The following is a 14,452-nucleotide window of genomic DNA, read 5'->3' on the forward strand; positions in this document are numbered from 1 at the left end:
GTCCAAGTGCCTGTTTCAGTTCTTCCAGGTAGATGTAACGGAGTGGAATCCCTGCTCACAGGGTAATTCTACATTTAACTTTCTGGAGAACCATTAAACATTTCCACAGTGGCTGCACACTTTCTACTCCCAGAAGGTGCACGAGGGCCCCTGTGTCTCATGTCCTCACCAGCAGCAGCTGCTTTCTGTCTTTTTGACTCTAGCCATCCTAGCAGGTTTGAGGTGGACCTCACTGTGGCCCATTTGCATTTTCTTGATAAAAGAAATGGGGTGGCAAAGAGTCGGACATGACCAAACAACTGAACTGAACTGATAAAAAATGACGTTGAGCATGTTTTCATGTGCTTATCAGCCATTTGTATGTCTTTTTTGAAGAAATGTTCATGAGTATCCTCTGCCCATTTAATTGGGCTGTTTGTCGTCTCATTGTTGAATTGTCAGAGTTCTTTCTATTTTCTGGGTTCAAGTCTCCGGTCAGATACGCGGTCTGCAGACTTTTCCTCCCGTTCCCTGACTTATCTTTTCATGGTCTTGATGATGGCCCTGGGAGCACAGCCCTTCCTGCTGGTGTTGGTAGTGTCCACACCTCCGTGTTGCCTTGTGATGTTTCTTTCCCATGGGGCCATTTTCCCACGTCCTTTCAAGTCCATAAGTATGCAGGTTACACCATCCTACAGACTCTGCATCTTCTGTGGAACAGAACTCCTGGCTAGTGACAGCACATTGCTCGGAGCTTTCTGTCTTCTGTGGGGAGCAGGCAGTGCCTGGAAATCAGATGCCTTACCTTGACTGAAGAGCAGTTGTGCTGTTGCAGTGGAGATGAACTTGACAACTTTTCTCTTTCTGGGATCGCAGACCTGTGTCACATACGAGGGGAGGGGGCCTTCAGATCTGTGCCCTTTCCCAGTTCTGCCCCACCATGAGGATTTCACATGCCCCCACAGGCTACAAACAGGAAATAAATATGTAAATAAGAACTTTTAATTTTGTCTTGGTAATCACAGATTAATTGATTATCCTGAGGGAAAAAGTCTACCCATTCTAAAGGAGATCAATCCTGGGTGTTCATTGGAAGGACTGATGCTAAAGCTGAAACTGCGATACTTTGGCCACCTCATGCAAAGAGTTGACTCACTAGAAAAGACTCTGATGCTGGGAAAGGTTGGGGGCGGGAGGAGAAGGGGACAACAGAGAATGAGGTGGCTGGATGGCATCACCGACTCTGTGGACATGAGTTTGAGTGTACTCCGGGAGTTGGTGATGGACAGGGAGGCCTGGCGTGCTGTGATTCATGGGGTCACAGAGAGTCGGACACAACTGAGCGACTGAACTGAACTGAACTGAACTGAAAGTGTTTTTTATTTGTTTTTTACTTAACAGTGTTTATCAGATGATCACCTTTTTTGGTGTATGTGACAAAGAATAAAATATTCATTACAAACTTGTTATAGAAGTCCCTGGAACAGGAAAGTGTTAGTCACTCGGTCATGTCTGACTCTTTGCGATCCCATGAACTGTGACCTGCCAGGCTCCTCTTTCCATGGAATTCTCCAGACAAAAATACTGGAGTGGGTTACCGTTCCCTTTTCCAGGGGATCTTCCTGACTCAGGGATTAAACCCAGGTCTCCTGCATTAAGGCGGACACTTTACCAGCTGAGCCACCAGGTGGAAGCCTGGTGGAAGCCTCCGGAATAGGAAGATGGTATCTTATCTTCCTGAGAATAAAATGGGAAAGTTGAGGGTGTAGAGAAGTGTGTCTTTCTTTTTGCCTGTCTTTCCCTCTTTATGCCGGGAGGGCAGACGTCCAGAGAGGCAGTTGCAGGACAGGGTGGCTCCAGAGATCTGGCCTGGACTCTGCTCACGTACCTCCCAGCCACCCCGCAGCTGACCCAGGTTGCTCATGCAGAAGTGCAGTGGCTTGGTTACAGGGTTGCAGTCTTATGGAGGTTGGAATTAAGCCAGAGAGGGGAGGTTGACTGGCATGTGTCCTTCTGATATTTCTGGACTTTCTACCTCCTAGTACCGCCCTTCTCCTGCTTCCCTGTCCTCCCTGCTGATCTGTTCCAGACCCCCTCCCAGAGCCTGCCTCTTTCCTAATATTGCCTCTAAAATGGCCTCCCAGGTGCTGCAGGAACCCCTGGACGTGGACACCATCCAGCGAGAGCTTCCCCACGAGCTGGACCAGGTGCACCTGGAGGCTCTGCAGCTGCAGAAGCAGGTGGCCGAGCTGGAGAAGCATCTCGGGTCAGCTTGGAAGGAAAGTGGGGGCGCTGCCGGCAGGCAGCAACCAAAGGCCTCAGATACTGCAGCTGTTGGAGGAGAGGTGGGTGCCCTGTGGTGCTCTGCATCCTGTGCGGGACTGGTCTGTGGTGCAGTCTTGGCCAGTGGGGAACCCGCCCCACCCTCCCTCTTCTTCCCTGGCTGGGTTGGCCTTGTCTGGGCTGTTCTCTGCAGACGCCGTAAAGGGCTGCCACCCCACCCTTGTCCTGCAGGTCGCTGAGATCCCTCATTTAAAACTGTGTAGGGAGCCTACACACATAAAGGGGGCTGTTCCATGTCCTCTAGAACAGGAGGCCTTGACCATGTGCTTCAAGGGCCTGGGAAGCCCTGAAATGGATGTAACAGGTGACTTCCTTCCAGAGGACCCCCAGGGGTGGACCCTGTGGATCTCATGAGCTTCTCAGAGTGTTTGAGATACTGCCTGGAGCATTGGCCACCAGGCCACCTAGTGTCCTGGTCCTGGTCAGACCCTTGGCACCCAGTCCCCCTCCAGTTCCATGGTTGGGTTTAGGCCAAGGTCCCAAGCCAGGGCATGAGTTCTACCGCAGCACGTTTTCCCTACATGCCTACCAGACAGGCTACTTTCCCGCTTCCTGAATGCCGTTATAGAAATGCTGCAAAGAATGGCTTTTGTCACAGGGCATCATGTGACACACCTCCTGAGACCTGTTAGTTACCTGCAATCACAGATGGTGACCTGCAGTTACCTGTGATGATCTGTGATTGCTGCGGTGACCTGCAGTTATCTGTTTCCTGCAGTAACCTGCAGTTACCTGTGTTACCTATGTTTGCAGATGGTGATAGTCATAAACAGAAGGTTTTAGGGACAATAAGATGATATCTGGAAGGTGCTGAGAGTCCTCGGGCAGAAACAGCATTGACTGTATTCCCCACCCACCCCACCCCCTGCTGAGTGGCTCTCATCCCACAGACCAAGCTATGAGAGTGACTTAGGGACACAGGAGGAACCCAACTCCAGGACCCACTATCGGGTGCTGTGAAGGACCTCGAAGGGAGACTACTCAGCCTAGGACGCTGTCTGGCCCAGTGAACACGAGGCGGGTCACTGTGCCTTGGCGGGGGCAAACATGTGAGGAGTGTCTTTAGGGGCTGGTGAGGGGGAGGCTGAGGGAGTCTGAGCTGTGGGGACACTGGAAGTGGAAAGTGAACTCTCTGTGCCATCGGTAGTATCTCAGGAGTCAAGTCCAGAGACTCCGGGCCCAGCTGGGCAGCAGTTGCCAGCGGTGATGTGTCTGCTCTCCTGCCATGGCCACAGCTGCTCCAGGTGCTGCCAGGGGCTTGCTGCAGCCCCAGTGGCCCTCATAGCTCCTTTGTTAGCAGCCCTCACATAACTCACTGACCCCACCTGTTTTGAGCGAAAGAGAAAGAAACCCTGCAAATGAGTGGAAATTAAAGTTGAGGTACTTATCCCTTGGCAGACAGCCTGGGATCTGAAGCAACTTGAGGCCCATGGCTGTTCTCCCAGGGTGGGTGTTGAGTGAGCTCTCTGGGTCTTGTAGTTTCTGCACAGCTGTCAGGGTCCCACCTCCTTCCAGGTCTAGGTGTCCCATGACCTTGGTGAGGTCACTCCTAGGGTGAGAAATTGGAGGCACAGGAAACCCTTGGCCCAGACCAGGCCCACCCAATCCAGGCTCCACTCATATATTGCCCAGCTGTGTGTTGGGTGCCGAGAGGAGAGGTTGTGGGCACCAGGCTTCTGAGACTGGGGAAAATGGTGGTGGGGAGGGCTGAGGTACCTCTGGGGCAGAAATTGGGGTTGGAGTCACCAGGTTAAACTCATGGGTTACTTTGAAGAGAGAGGTGTTCACCCATCCTGGCTCCATCCGCTGGGAGCCAAGGAACAGTGGCTCCCCAGGGTGGGTGAGCACACAGCCAGTGCCTTGATCGCATTCCTGAATTTCCTGCTCTGTAGAGAAGAACCAGGGTAAGAGGCTGATTCCACCACCGCAGAAACATGACAAGGGGGCAGGAGCCAGCATAAAGGGCTTCCACTGACCAGATCCAGACTAGTCAATCATGAAATCACGGTTATAATTTGCCTACCAAAATTTGCTTTCATGCTGACACAAATAAGCTGGCAAGGAAAGGAAGGAGAGAGGGAAATTCTTTCTTACTTAGAATGTCAGCCAAGGATGTGAAGGGAGTGACACCATGGGAAGGTCATCAGTGGATGCTGAAATTCTGGACAAGCTGTTTATGAGGAATCTCTCCACAAGTTCTTATTGTGAAGGGAAGACAGTAACTTTCCAGTGCAGCAGCCCATGGACACTACTACCAAGGGATCAGCTTCCGATGCCGACACTGGGACAGATGGATATCATGGGCCAATGGACAGGAGAGGGACAGCCTCACTCCTGACTCCAAGTATGAGATCTTGGACAGATCCTGACTGAGGGACACTGAACACACAGCCTATTCTGTTGAGGACTGAGGGGACTCGGGACATGGAAGACATGTGGGATTGTGGACCCCAAGCAGGAGAAACAGGCCATAAAGGATGTCCTCTGGGTAGCTGGTGGAGGTGCCTGTGGACTGTGCGTTCGGTCATAATGCCATGGCCCTGTAGAGGAGGATCAAGCTTAGAGAAAGGATGGCCTGGCCGGTCCCCCACCCCCTCAACCTTTGCACGCCTAGAGGCTATGCAGCTTTCAGGATGGGTTGGGTCAGCCATCTGAACAGCTTTCTTAACTGATTACTAAGAGAATGTCCCTATTTTAAAAAGTACAAACTAAAGTATCGGGGCATAAAGGGGTGCAGTGTCTCCAACTCACCCTCAGATGGTTCAGAGAGAGATGTGTGTGGAGAGGGGAGGAAGCACCAGCAGTGAGACAGGGGCGTGGGGCCTCAGGCCACCCCTGCAGCTTCTCCCTGGGGATGAGATTCTGCCACATCAAGACCAGATCCCCAGACCGGAAGGGACACGCAGATCGCAGAGCTCCCCTCAGGCTGCCTGGTCACACTACCCTGTTTCTCTGCTCACCCAAGCCCCTCCCTCCTGTGGGCCCCTCTGCCCAGATCCCAGACAAGACGCCTACTGGACTTCTCCCAGCTTCGACCACTACGGGGCAGTGCTGGCTGCCGGCGCTGCTCTCCCTCCCACTGTCTCTGACTGGAAGCTTGGGAACCTGCCCCCAGGGAGCCCGTACTGCTTCTTCCTGGTTCTCAGCCTCCCCACAGGGCTTCTCCGGGAAGCCCAGGCACTCCCTTCCCTGGGGAATAGAGTCATTAGTACGCCTCAAGCTTCCCCTCTGCTGCATGGATTCTGGCCAAGATGCTGGGACTGGCACCTGAGCAAGGTGGGGCAGGCGGACGTTGCCGTCACAGGGTGGGACCTTGGCCCCTGAATGTAGCAGTGTAGAAGCTCCTAGGTGTTTCAGGTCATTATTAGCGTTGTGTCACTGTGGGCTGAGGCTGTGGACTCATCAAAACAAGCTTCATCTTACCAGGAACTGAGCTTAAGTGTGGGGGACCCAGCTGTAGTCCCCCACTCATCGCATGCGGTCACTGTGTGAAAGAACATGGACCATTCAAGATCAGGACTCCCCAGCCCCAAGTCGTGCCATGTCCTGGGCAGCGTTGGTTCCTCGGCTCAGGCCAGGGGCCATCTTTGCTGGGCTGGGGGTGGGGGTGGGGGGTGGGGGTGGTGCAGGGCTGCTGCTTTTGAAGAGATTTTTAGATTTCTAAGTGTTCTGAGGTTTGGAAAGTCTCTGTTTTCAGGATTTTACTTCAGATAATGCGAGATAATCCTACAGCATATCCCTGTAGAGAGGGACCAAGCCTGGAGAATTGACTGGCCTGGTCCCCCAACCCAAGGGCTTCACCCCTGGAGGCTGTGCAACTTTCCAAAGGGGTCATCATGTCAGCCGCCTGGGGCTCTGTCACACTCCAGAGACCCTGAGCCAAGGCCTTTCTCTGATGTTCCCTTTGCCATCTCACCTCCATACACCCCCTTCATACCACATGCCAGGCATGTGCTGGAGGCACTGCTGTGCAGTCACCGTGGCTCCAAGGCCATAGGAGGTCACAGGTGCATGCCAGCCCCGGAAAGACACACCAGGAAACTGGGCCAGGACAGGGTGTGCTGGTCTGTTCCAGGGACACAGAGCAGGTTGCTCGTTCTGGCGCCAGTTCACCTGGCTGGGTCGGCAGCAGTGCAGCTTTTCATAGGTGTCAGCAATAGCCATGCCTAAGTAGGCCACCTGCTTCCCTCGGGGCCTTGGACACCACTGGCTCTTCCTGGGTCCCTGCCCGGCACAAAGGCAGCCGTTCTCCTTTTTCCCTTTCTCTTTTTCCCACACCCCACCCCATTCCAAAAATCCCTCTAGGTGAGACAGCATGTGTGTGTAAGAGCCACACGGTTGGACCGTGGGATAGTGGGAAATGGGACAGCTGGGCCAGTGGTAGAGTGAAGGGCTGCATGGTGCCGCCCGGGTAAGGGGGCTCAGACCTTGGGTGTTTTTCCCAGGGCTACCTCCCGGCCCACAAGCTGAGACCCCAAGCAGTCACTGCTCCTTCCTTTGGCCTCCTTTGCTTTCTCTCTGCACTCTTGTCAGGGTCAGGACGGTGGGAAACCTGGGCCAGCCTGTGATGGTTGAGGGAAGTCTGAAGGACAGGTGGAGAAAATGTCCACGTTAGGAGTCTGGACAGATGAAGTCAGAGAGGAGGCAGAGGAAGCAACGTGCTTAGTGAGTGAGGGCAGAGGAGGCACTGGAGAGGGACCCAGCCGCGCAGATGGCCAGGGCTGGAGAAAGAGTAACCGAGGCTGGGTTGCCGTCACAGGCCTCACTTCGGGTCTCCGCTGGCCCCCTTGCACACCAGACAGACAGCAGGCACCCAGCCCATGACAAAGGGGCCAGCAGAGCAGGTGGTGATCACATGCGTAGCCCTCATGGGTCCCGGGCCTGGGCTGCTTCCTCATTGTCTTCACTGGAAAGACACAAAAGCACTGGTGGTGAGGGGATTGGGGAGCCACAGAGTAAGCAAGGGCAGGCAAGCCTTGGCCTTGAGGACCTTCATCACATACTTCCCCCCGTCCCCTCCCCCCCAGTGAGAGCGAAGGCTGCTGTGGACGCATCATGTTGGAGGGACACAGGTTTGTCTGTTAGGCTGGAGGGACGTCACCCCATGGTGTGGGTTGTGGGACAGGCAGTGGCTCCCGCCGTCCACACCCTCACTCCTACTTCCTCCTTCCCCCCCAACCCCAGGCTCATCTGATGGTCTCTGCCGTGTGGGTTTGTTCATAGGCTCCTGCAGACGGGGGACCCGCAGGGACGGAGGACCATGGGATGCGGCCCCTGCAGGTCCTGTCTGTGCCCCAACTCCAGAGGAAGCTCAAGGAGGCTGCCAGGAAGATCCTGCAGCTGCGCCTGGAGAAGGAGCAGCTCCTGGAGCTGGGGAACCGGCTGCGAGCAGAGCTGGGGCACCTCACCGGTGGGTCATCCCCCCCCACTCCGCTCCTGCTCTGGGGATGGAGGTGCAGGGTGCAGGGGAGGGCTGGCCCAAGGAGGGCTGGGCAGAGAGGCGGCGCAGCTCAAGCTGGGGGTGGGGACAGAAGGAAGAACAGACTGGACTTGACTTGATCTCTGCGGTGGGAGTCCTGTGAACCCACCCCTCTGGCAGCGTTTTGTGAGAAAAATGTCACAGGTTAGCGAAGCAGCTGGCGTTTCTATGTGGCTTTGTGGTGGCAGCAAAGGCTGCCGTGTTCCCAGGCCAGCCACAGCCTTGGTCTCCTTAGGATAAAGGCAGCAGTGTGTACAGTGCGGCCAAAGCCCGGACTGTGGGCTGCAGACGCCCAGGCTGCCCGTCGTGGGGGCCTTGGGTGCTGGTTTCTGAGAAAGGGACCCATGGATCGGGCCTGAGGTCCCACAATTAACCCACTAGCACTACTAGACGTTGGGCCTCTCCCGGCGTCTCAGCACAGCAGCTTCCCTGCTTTTAAGCCCCTTGGTTTTCCTGCAGCCAAGGTGCCGGCCCCTTTCTTGCAGCCTCCCCCTCACTTTCTGTGGCTCCTACCTCTGCCCTTTTCCAGCCACAGCTTTGAGTAACTGCGATGATCTCCAAATCTCGGGTCTTTGGGATTTCACCTTGTTGTTGATGTGAAACTAAGCCATCCTTCTCTCCACGACAGCTCACCTACTTTAGGAGCAAGGTCCCTGACTTGCATTTCCTATTGGAGGCAGAGTGCCCCAGTGTGCCTGTAAAGAGATCAGAGCAACAGGGTATCCACAGTATGCTTCTCTCGGCTAACGAGAGCCCCAGCTTCCCTCCTGGGTCCTTCTCACCCCCAACCACTGCAGTGTCCAGAAAGCACTTCCCACTGAAGGGGAGGAGACGGGACAGAACATCCACCCTGGTCTCTCCCCAGCACATACCTGCGTGAACAAGAATAGTTGTTTTGAATACATTAATATTTAGCCTTAATATGTTGACTCCTGAAATTACCAAGTGATTGGAAGTGGGACTCGGGAGCACAAAGGCGACAGCGGAACTGAGGGGAGAGGGTGTGGAAGACCCTGGAAAATCGAAGGGGGAGCAGACAAGTCATTTGTGTTTTCAGCAGACATCTTGCTGAGTGGCTGCTATGTGCCAGGTGCCTGAGATACAGAGGTAAACCAAACCGTCCATGTAAAATGACCCCCAGTTGTACTTGGAGAACGCTGTACACATCCACCTTTTGTGGGTAGGGGACCTGGGCGAGACTTACCTCAGAGACTTTGTCCTTCTAAGAACCCACCCCTGAAAGAAGAAGGGTGAGCAGTGCTCAGTGTATTTCTAGATGTCATCAATGTGCAAGCAGCAACAGTGGGCATCTTTCACAGGAGCTGGCTCCTTCCCTTGGGACCCATTTGACAAAGCCCTCCTTCCATTTAGTCCTCCTTCTGTTCCACAGGTTGAAGGGGAAGGTTTGACTTTTCTTGTTCCTTAGGGGCACTTCTGGGCCATCTTCTGCCAAGTTCACTAAAAACCCTATTTTTACTTTAAAAGGCCATGCCGTGTACTCGTACTCCCTACCCCACACGCCTGTCATGGCCTGTTCATGGCCTTCACTTACGGCTCCATTTCTTAATTCCACTGCATTCCCTCCCACATCTGAACCTTGCTTCTCCTTGACCTTGGCCTCTGTGCCAAGCCCTGCCACTGCTCAGGTGCCCTCTCAGCCCCCGAGGCTTCCAGAGAGAGGCACAGCCATGCCTCCCGGCCCCTGTGACCTGTTATTCCAGTGAACCTTTCTTTCCCCTCGTGGTGAATATTTAGTCTAATCAGCTGTATCCAGGAGAAAATCCCCAGAAGTGACAAGGGTGTGGATGCCACTTGCCTCTGCAGGAGTCTAAAGAGGGCAAGTAAGTTAGCGTTGAGTTCACGCCCAGACTAAAAAGTCCCATCGCAGGAGCTGTCATCAGTGAAGCCTCTCCGAGGGCAGTTTACCTGTATCTCACAACTTTTTAAATTATCATACCCATTGAATATACAAATCTTCCCGTAGAGATCTTTTTAAAATATTTTCTCACAAATCTGAAAAAGATGCATATGCAATGATGTTTGGCAGTGCTTTTTGTTACAGTAAGAAAGCAATTAGGAAGGTCTAGGGGTTCATCTTTGGGACACTGGAATCGGACCGTGGATGCTGTTTTAACCCTCAAGCAGCATGTGGGGTGGACTTCCCTGCTGGTCCCGTCCCCCTGCCAATACGGGGGGCATGGATTCAACCCCTAGTCCGGGAAGACTTCACATGCCACGAGGCATCTAAGCCCCTGCCACACAACTCTTGAACCTGCACTCTGGAGCCCATGAACTGCAACTTCTGAGCCCATACACCATAACTGCTGAAGCCTAACATCCTAGAGCCTGTGCTCCACAACAAGAGAAACCACTGCAGTAAGCCTGCACATTGCAACAAGAGAAAGTCCACTCACAGCAACAAAGACCCAGCACAGCCAAAAATAAGTAAGCAAATTTCTAAAAAGAGAGCGTGTGGGCCACTCGCATGCCCACAAGTCTCCCGCATCCCCATCGGGCGCCATCTCTGTCAGCACAGCACTTCTCAAAGGAAAGAGACAGCCCGTTTTCCCCCTTCAGCTGCAGTCCACTATGGATGATTATTTTGTCAAGTACAATAAAATGTGGCCCTTCCGAATTACTTCACAACTCCTCACTTTGTGTTGTTTCCTCATGGGCTTGGACACTCTTTGGACCAGGCTCAGCCTGCTGACCACATGATGTGTGTGCCAGCCCAGACTTGTCAGCCTGTGAGAAGAATGGCCGGCAGGACAGTGTGCTCTGAGGCCCAGGTGAACATATACAGAGTGTGCACGCATGCACACAGAGGACAGACTGGAAGGAAGCACCTCCATCCCAACACTTTGAGCACAACAGGAGAGGAGAGGAGAGGGGTGAGGGGTTTGCTCTGTGAACTTGTGCCTCACGGTGGTTTGTAAGAATGCCCAGCACAGGGCTTCCCTGGTGGTCCAGGGGTTAAGAATCCACCTTGCAATGCAGGGGACACAGGTTTGATGCCAGTCTGGGAGGATCCCACACGCCCCGGGGCAACTAAGCCTGTGTGCTGCAACTTCCGAGCCTGTGCTCTGGAGCCACAACTGCTGAGCCCACGTTCCACAAGAGAAGCCACCGCAATGAAAAGAGCGAGCATAGCAACTAGAGAGTAGCCCCCAAACTCTCCACAACTAGAAAAAGCCCGCCTGAAGCAATGAGGACCTGGAACAGCCAAACTAATTAATCTTAAAAAGAAAAAACTATTTTAAGAATGCCCAGCACACTCCATTAGTTCCCTTTTGGGAAGGCCACCCTCCCCCAGTACTGTGTGGCAGTAGGTTTCTGCTCTCCCACATAGGGAGACAGCAAAGGTTGTGACCAAGACTGCTCTGTCTGCATGTTTTTTTACAAAGCTGATTTATCCAGGTTATCAATCATGTGACTGTGGTCATTAAGTGGTACAGAGTGACCAACCATGACAGAAGTATGTTATCATCACTTGACAATATTGAAAATGCGACACCATCCAGCCAAGGCAGAGTCATGCCCACTTAGGCTCCCTCTGGTTCCAGCACCACCAGGCAGGGTCAACCCCAGGGCTTGTCCTCACCTGTCCACCTCTGGGAAGGGACTTCATCTCCCAGGGAGCTAGCGGAGCCGCCCCTTCACTGGCCCTGGTTTCGTCCTGCATCCCCCACGATCTGGGATCAGGCTCCTGTCCCAGCCACATCCCCCCTTCTCCAGTTCCAGGCCTTCAGATCTGCATTTACAGACAGGCAGGCTCATGTGGTTCAGATCTCCACTTTCAGACAGGCAGACTCGTGTGATTGAGCGTGTGGCCCTGACTCAGAATTTCACTCTCCTACCGCATCACCGACTCTGTGGACATGAGTTTGAGTGTACTCCGGGAGTTGGTGATGGACAGGGAGGCCTGGCGTGCTGTGATTCATGGGGTCGCGAAGAGTCGGACACGACTGAGTGACTGAACTGAACTGAACCTCATCTCTAAGTGAGTGGGTAGGTGGCAGTGCTGGGGCGTCACCTGTCCTCAGGTGTCCCAGCCCCATTTGCACTCCCATCAGCACAGCTGCAAGTTCTCACCCCTCACCTCTGAGATAGAGGCCATCACACCATCTGCTGGGGGTAAGGCCAAGACCACGACAGATGCCAGTGCAGCCTGAGCCGGCCTGCACAATGGAAGACCAGAAAAGGACAGGCCATGAGGCCAGACCGAATGGACTTCAACTTGGCCCACCTCTCCCCTACTTTGTTCTTCCTCCTGCTGCCAATTCTCCTTTTCCCCCAAATTGGAACAGCCTGTGATGTTTTCTTCATCCAGTACACAGCTGGGATTCTTTAGAGTGTTGGTTATCGGGATCTTAACATCTGACAATTTTGGAAGACTTTATTTTGGAGGGCAAGTCATTTTAGATTCACAGCAAAAGACAACAGACTTCCCATACACTTCCTGCCCTGCACACGCACACCTCCCCTGTTATCCACATTTACTTGGTGCAGTTTAGTTGCTAAGTCATGTCCGACTCTGCAGCCCCGTAGACTGTAGCCCGCCAGATTCCTCTCTCCTTGGGATTTTCCCAGGCAAGACTACTGCAGTGGATTGCCATTTCCTCCTTCAGGGGATCTTCCTGACCCAGAGATGGAACCCAAGTCTGCTGCATTACAGGTGGTCTCCTGCACTGCAAGCATATTCTTTCCTGCTAAGCCCACATCCATTCTAGATGGTACATTCATTGCAATCAGTGAAACTGCTTTGACACAGCATCACCCAGGTCCTGCAGTTTTACATCAGCGTTCACCTTCATGGTATATGTTCTGTGGGTTTAAACCTTGTGTGCTCCACCTGGTCACCCTCCCTCCCTCCTGACCTCTGACAACCACTCATCTTTTCCCTGTCTCTGTAGTTCAGCCTTTTCCAGCATGTCATAGAGTGGGGATCACACAATATGTATTCTTTGATATCTAACATTTCTTAAAGGCTCTTCCTTCCCCTCCCCCTGATTTTGAAAAGGCTATTTGCTCACTATAAAAATTAAAGTGAATGCTGAGACGTAGTTAATTTATACTGAAAAGCACAAATTGCCAACTAGAACTTATCTGCATTTTGCTGCCTGTCTGTTGGATTGTTTGTTCACGCTGTCACATCACCCTCATGTTGAAACTGAGTGATTCCTGCCTAGCTCTGCACACCCTCCCTCGGGGACATCACTGAGCTGGCCCCAGAGGAGACCCCATGCACTGGACTGTTTCTATCACATGTCTGTTCAGTGGACTCCGGCAGACATGCTCCAACCAGCCTCTCAGGAGGGTGTGAATTGTTCCTTACCCCCCACCCCCGCCCCCAGGGAAAGCGCATTTGGGTGTTTTTTTACAATAGTAAAGTGTCTCTTTGACCACAGCTTCACAGAAGCTAAAAATTCATTAGAAACTGGTTTTGCCAGTTTCATTAGGTAAAATTAGTTCATTGTTTTAATTTGTATTTCTTTACATTTCTGTGTGTGGGATCTGTGTATGTTGGCCACTTGTATCTCATTATGTAATTTTTCTGCTGAATTTCTTTTGTGCTCTCCCCCACCTTTCTTACTGCTGAATCTTTGATTCATCTAGAAATGATTTGGTGAAAAAGAAACAGGTTAGGGATCTATTATTTTATTTTTTCCTAGGTGGTTAGCTGGTTGACCCAATACTGTTTATTGGGCACACATGCATAAATAGGAAAATACCTCTTTACGTTTAGTTTATTAATTATGATTCCACATGTGCATCTCCAGTCCTGTAAACGATATTAATTGAGAAGCAGTGATTTTCAGTCACATTTTATGAATTCTTGGTAGGTTTGCCCCTCTCTATGAGTGCCGTGCCACACTCTGCGTCTCTGAACCCCTGGAAGCCCTGGGTCATGCACAGCTTCACTCGTGTGTTCTGAGGGCCTTGGAGGGAAAGGATCTGACATTCAGGGATCTATTCTTTCCTTCAAGAAGGGCCTGTGGGCAGTAAACTCTGTCTTCATAAAATGATTTTATTTTGACCACTTCCTAGAACGATGGCATAGCTGGAAGGAGACTTCTGATTGGCATTTTCTTACAACTTTTTTGTCAGACAGTACCCTGTTGTCTTGTGAGAAGCCAGCGTCAGTATGAGCCTCTTCCTTGCAGGTGGCCTCCCTTTCATTTATGGCTGCTTTAAGATTTTTCTTCCAACCCATTTGTGCTCCTGTTCTATCATCCTGTGTCTCCATGAGGGTTGTTCTGCTTTAATTTAACCTGCTCTGGAATGAGTTTCGTTGCTTTTTTTTTTTCCCCACATCTTAAGACTTGTGGTTGGTTGGGTTTTTTGGTTTTATTTCCATTCTTTAAATTTCTCAACTATTTGTCTTTTTTTTTTTTTTAATTATGTTTATTTATGGTTGTGCTGGGTCTTCGTTGTTGTGCAGGCTTTTCTCTAATTAAAGTCCATGGGCTTCTCGTTGCGGTGGCTTCTCTTGTTGTGATGCACGGGCTCTCAGGCTGCATTCAATAGTTGCAGCAGAGGGGCTCAGCAGTTGCGGCTCCCAGGCTCTAGAGCACAGGCTCAGTAGTTGTGGCACTTAGGCTTAGTTGGGCTTCCCAGGTGGTGCAGTGGTAAAGAATCTGTCTGCCAGTG

At 52.2% G+C, this 14,452-nt stretch overlaps 1 protein-coding gene across 2 annotated transcripts in view; it reads left to right on the plus strand.

Annotated features, from left to right (window-relative positions):
• Nucleotides 1-14,452, plus strand: part of CCDC57 (coiled-coil domain containing 57) — a 116,548-nt gene that overhangs the window by 53,448 nt on the left and 48,648 nt on the right. For both annotated transcript variants that reach the window (XM_055408285.2, XM_055408284.2), the window contains exons 14-15: nt 2,124-2,324; nt 7,546-7,732. In XM_055408285.2, coding sequence (XP_055264260.2) covers nt 2,124-2,324; nt 7,546-7,732 — 388 coding nt within the window. The remainder of the gene's footprint in view (nt 1-2,123; nt 2,325-7,545; nt 7,733-14,452) is intronic.

Source organism: Moschus berezovskii, chromosome 20 (genome assembly GCF_049115385.1).
Source record: "Moschus berezovskii isolate FMDL1 chromosome 20, NW_MosBer_1.0, whole genome shotgun sequence".
Lineage (NCBI taxonomy): Eukaryota > Metazoa > Chordata > Mammalia > Artiodactyla > Moschidae > Moschus > Moschus berezovskii.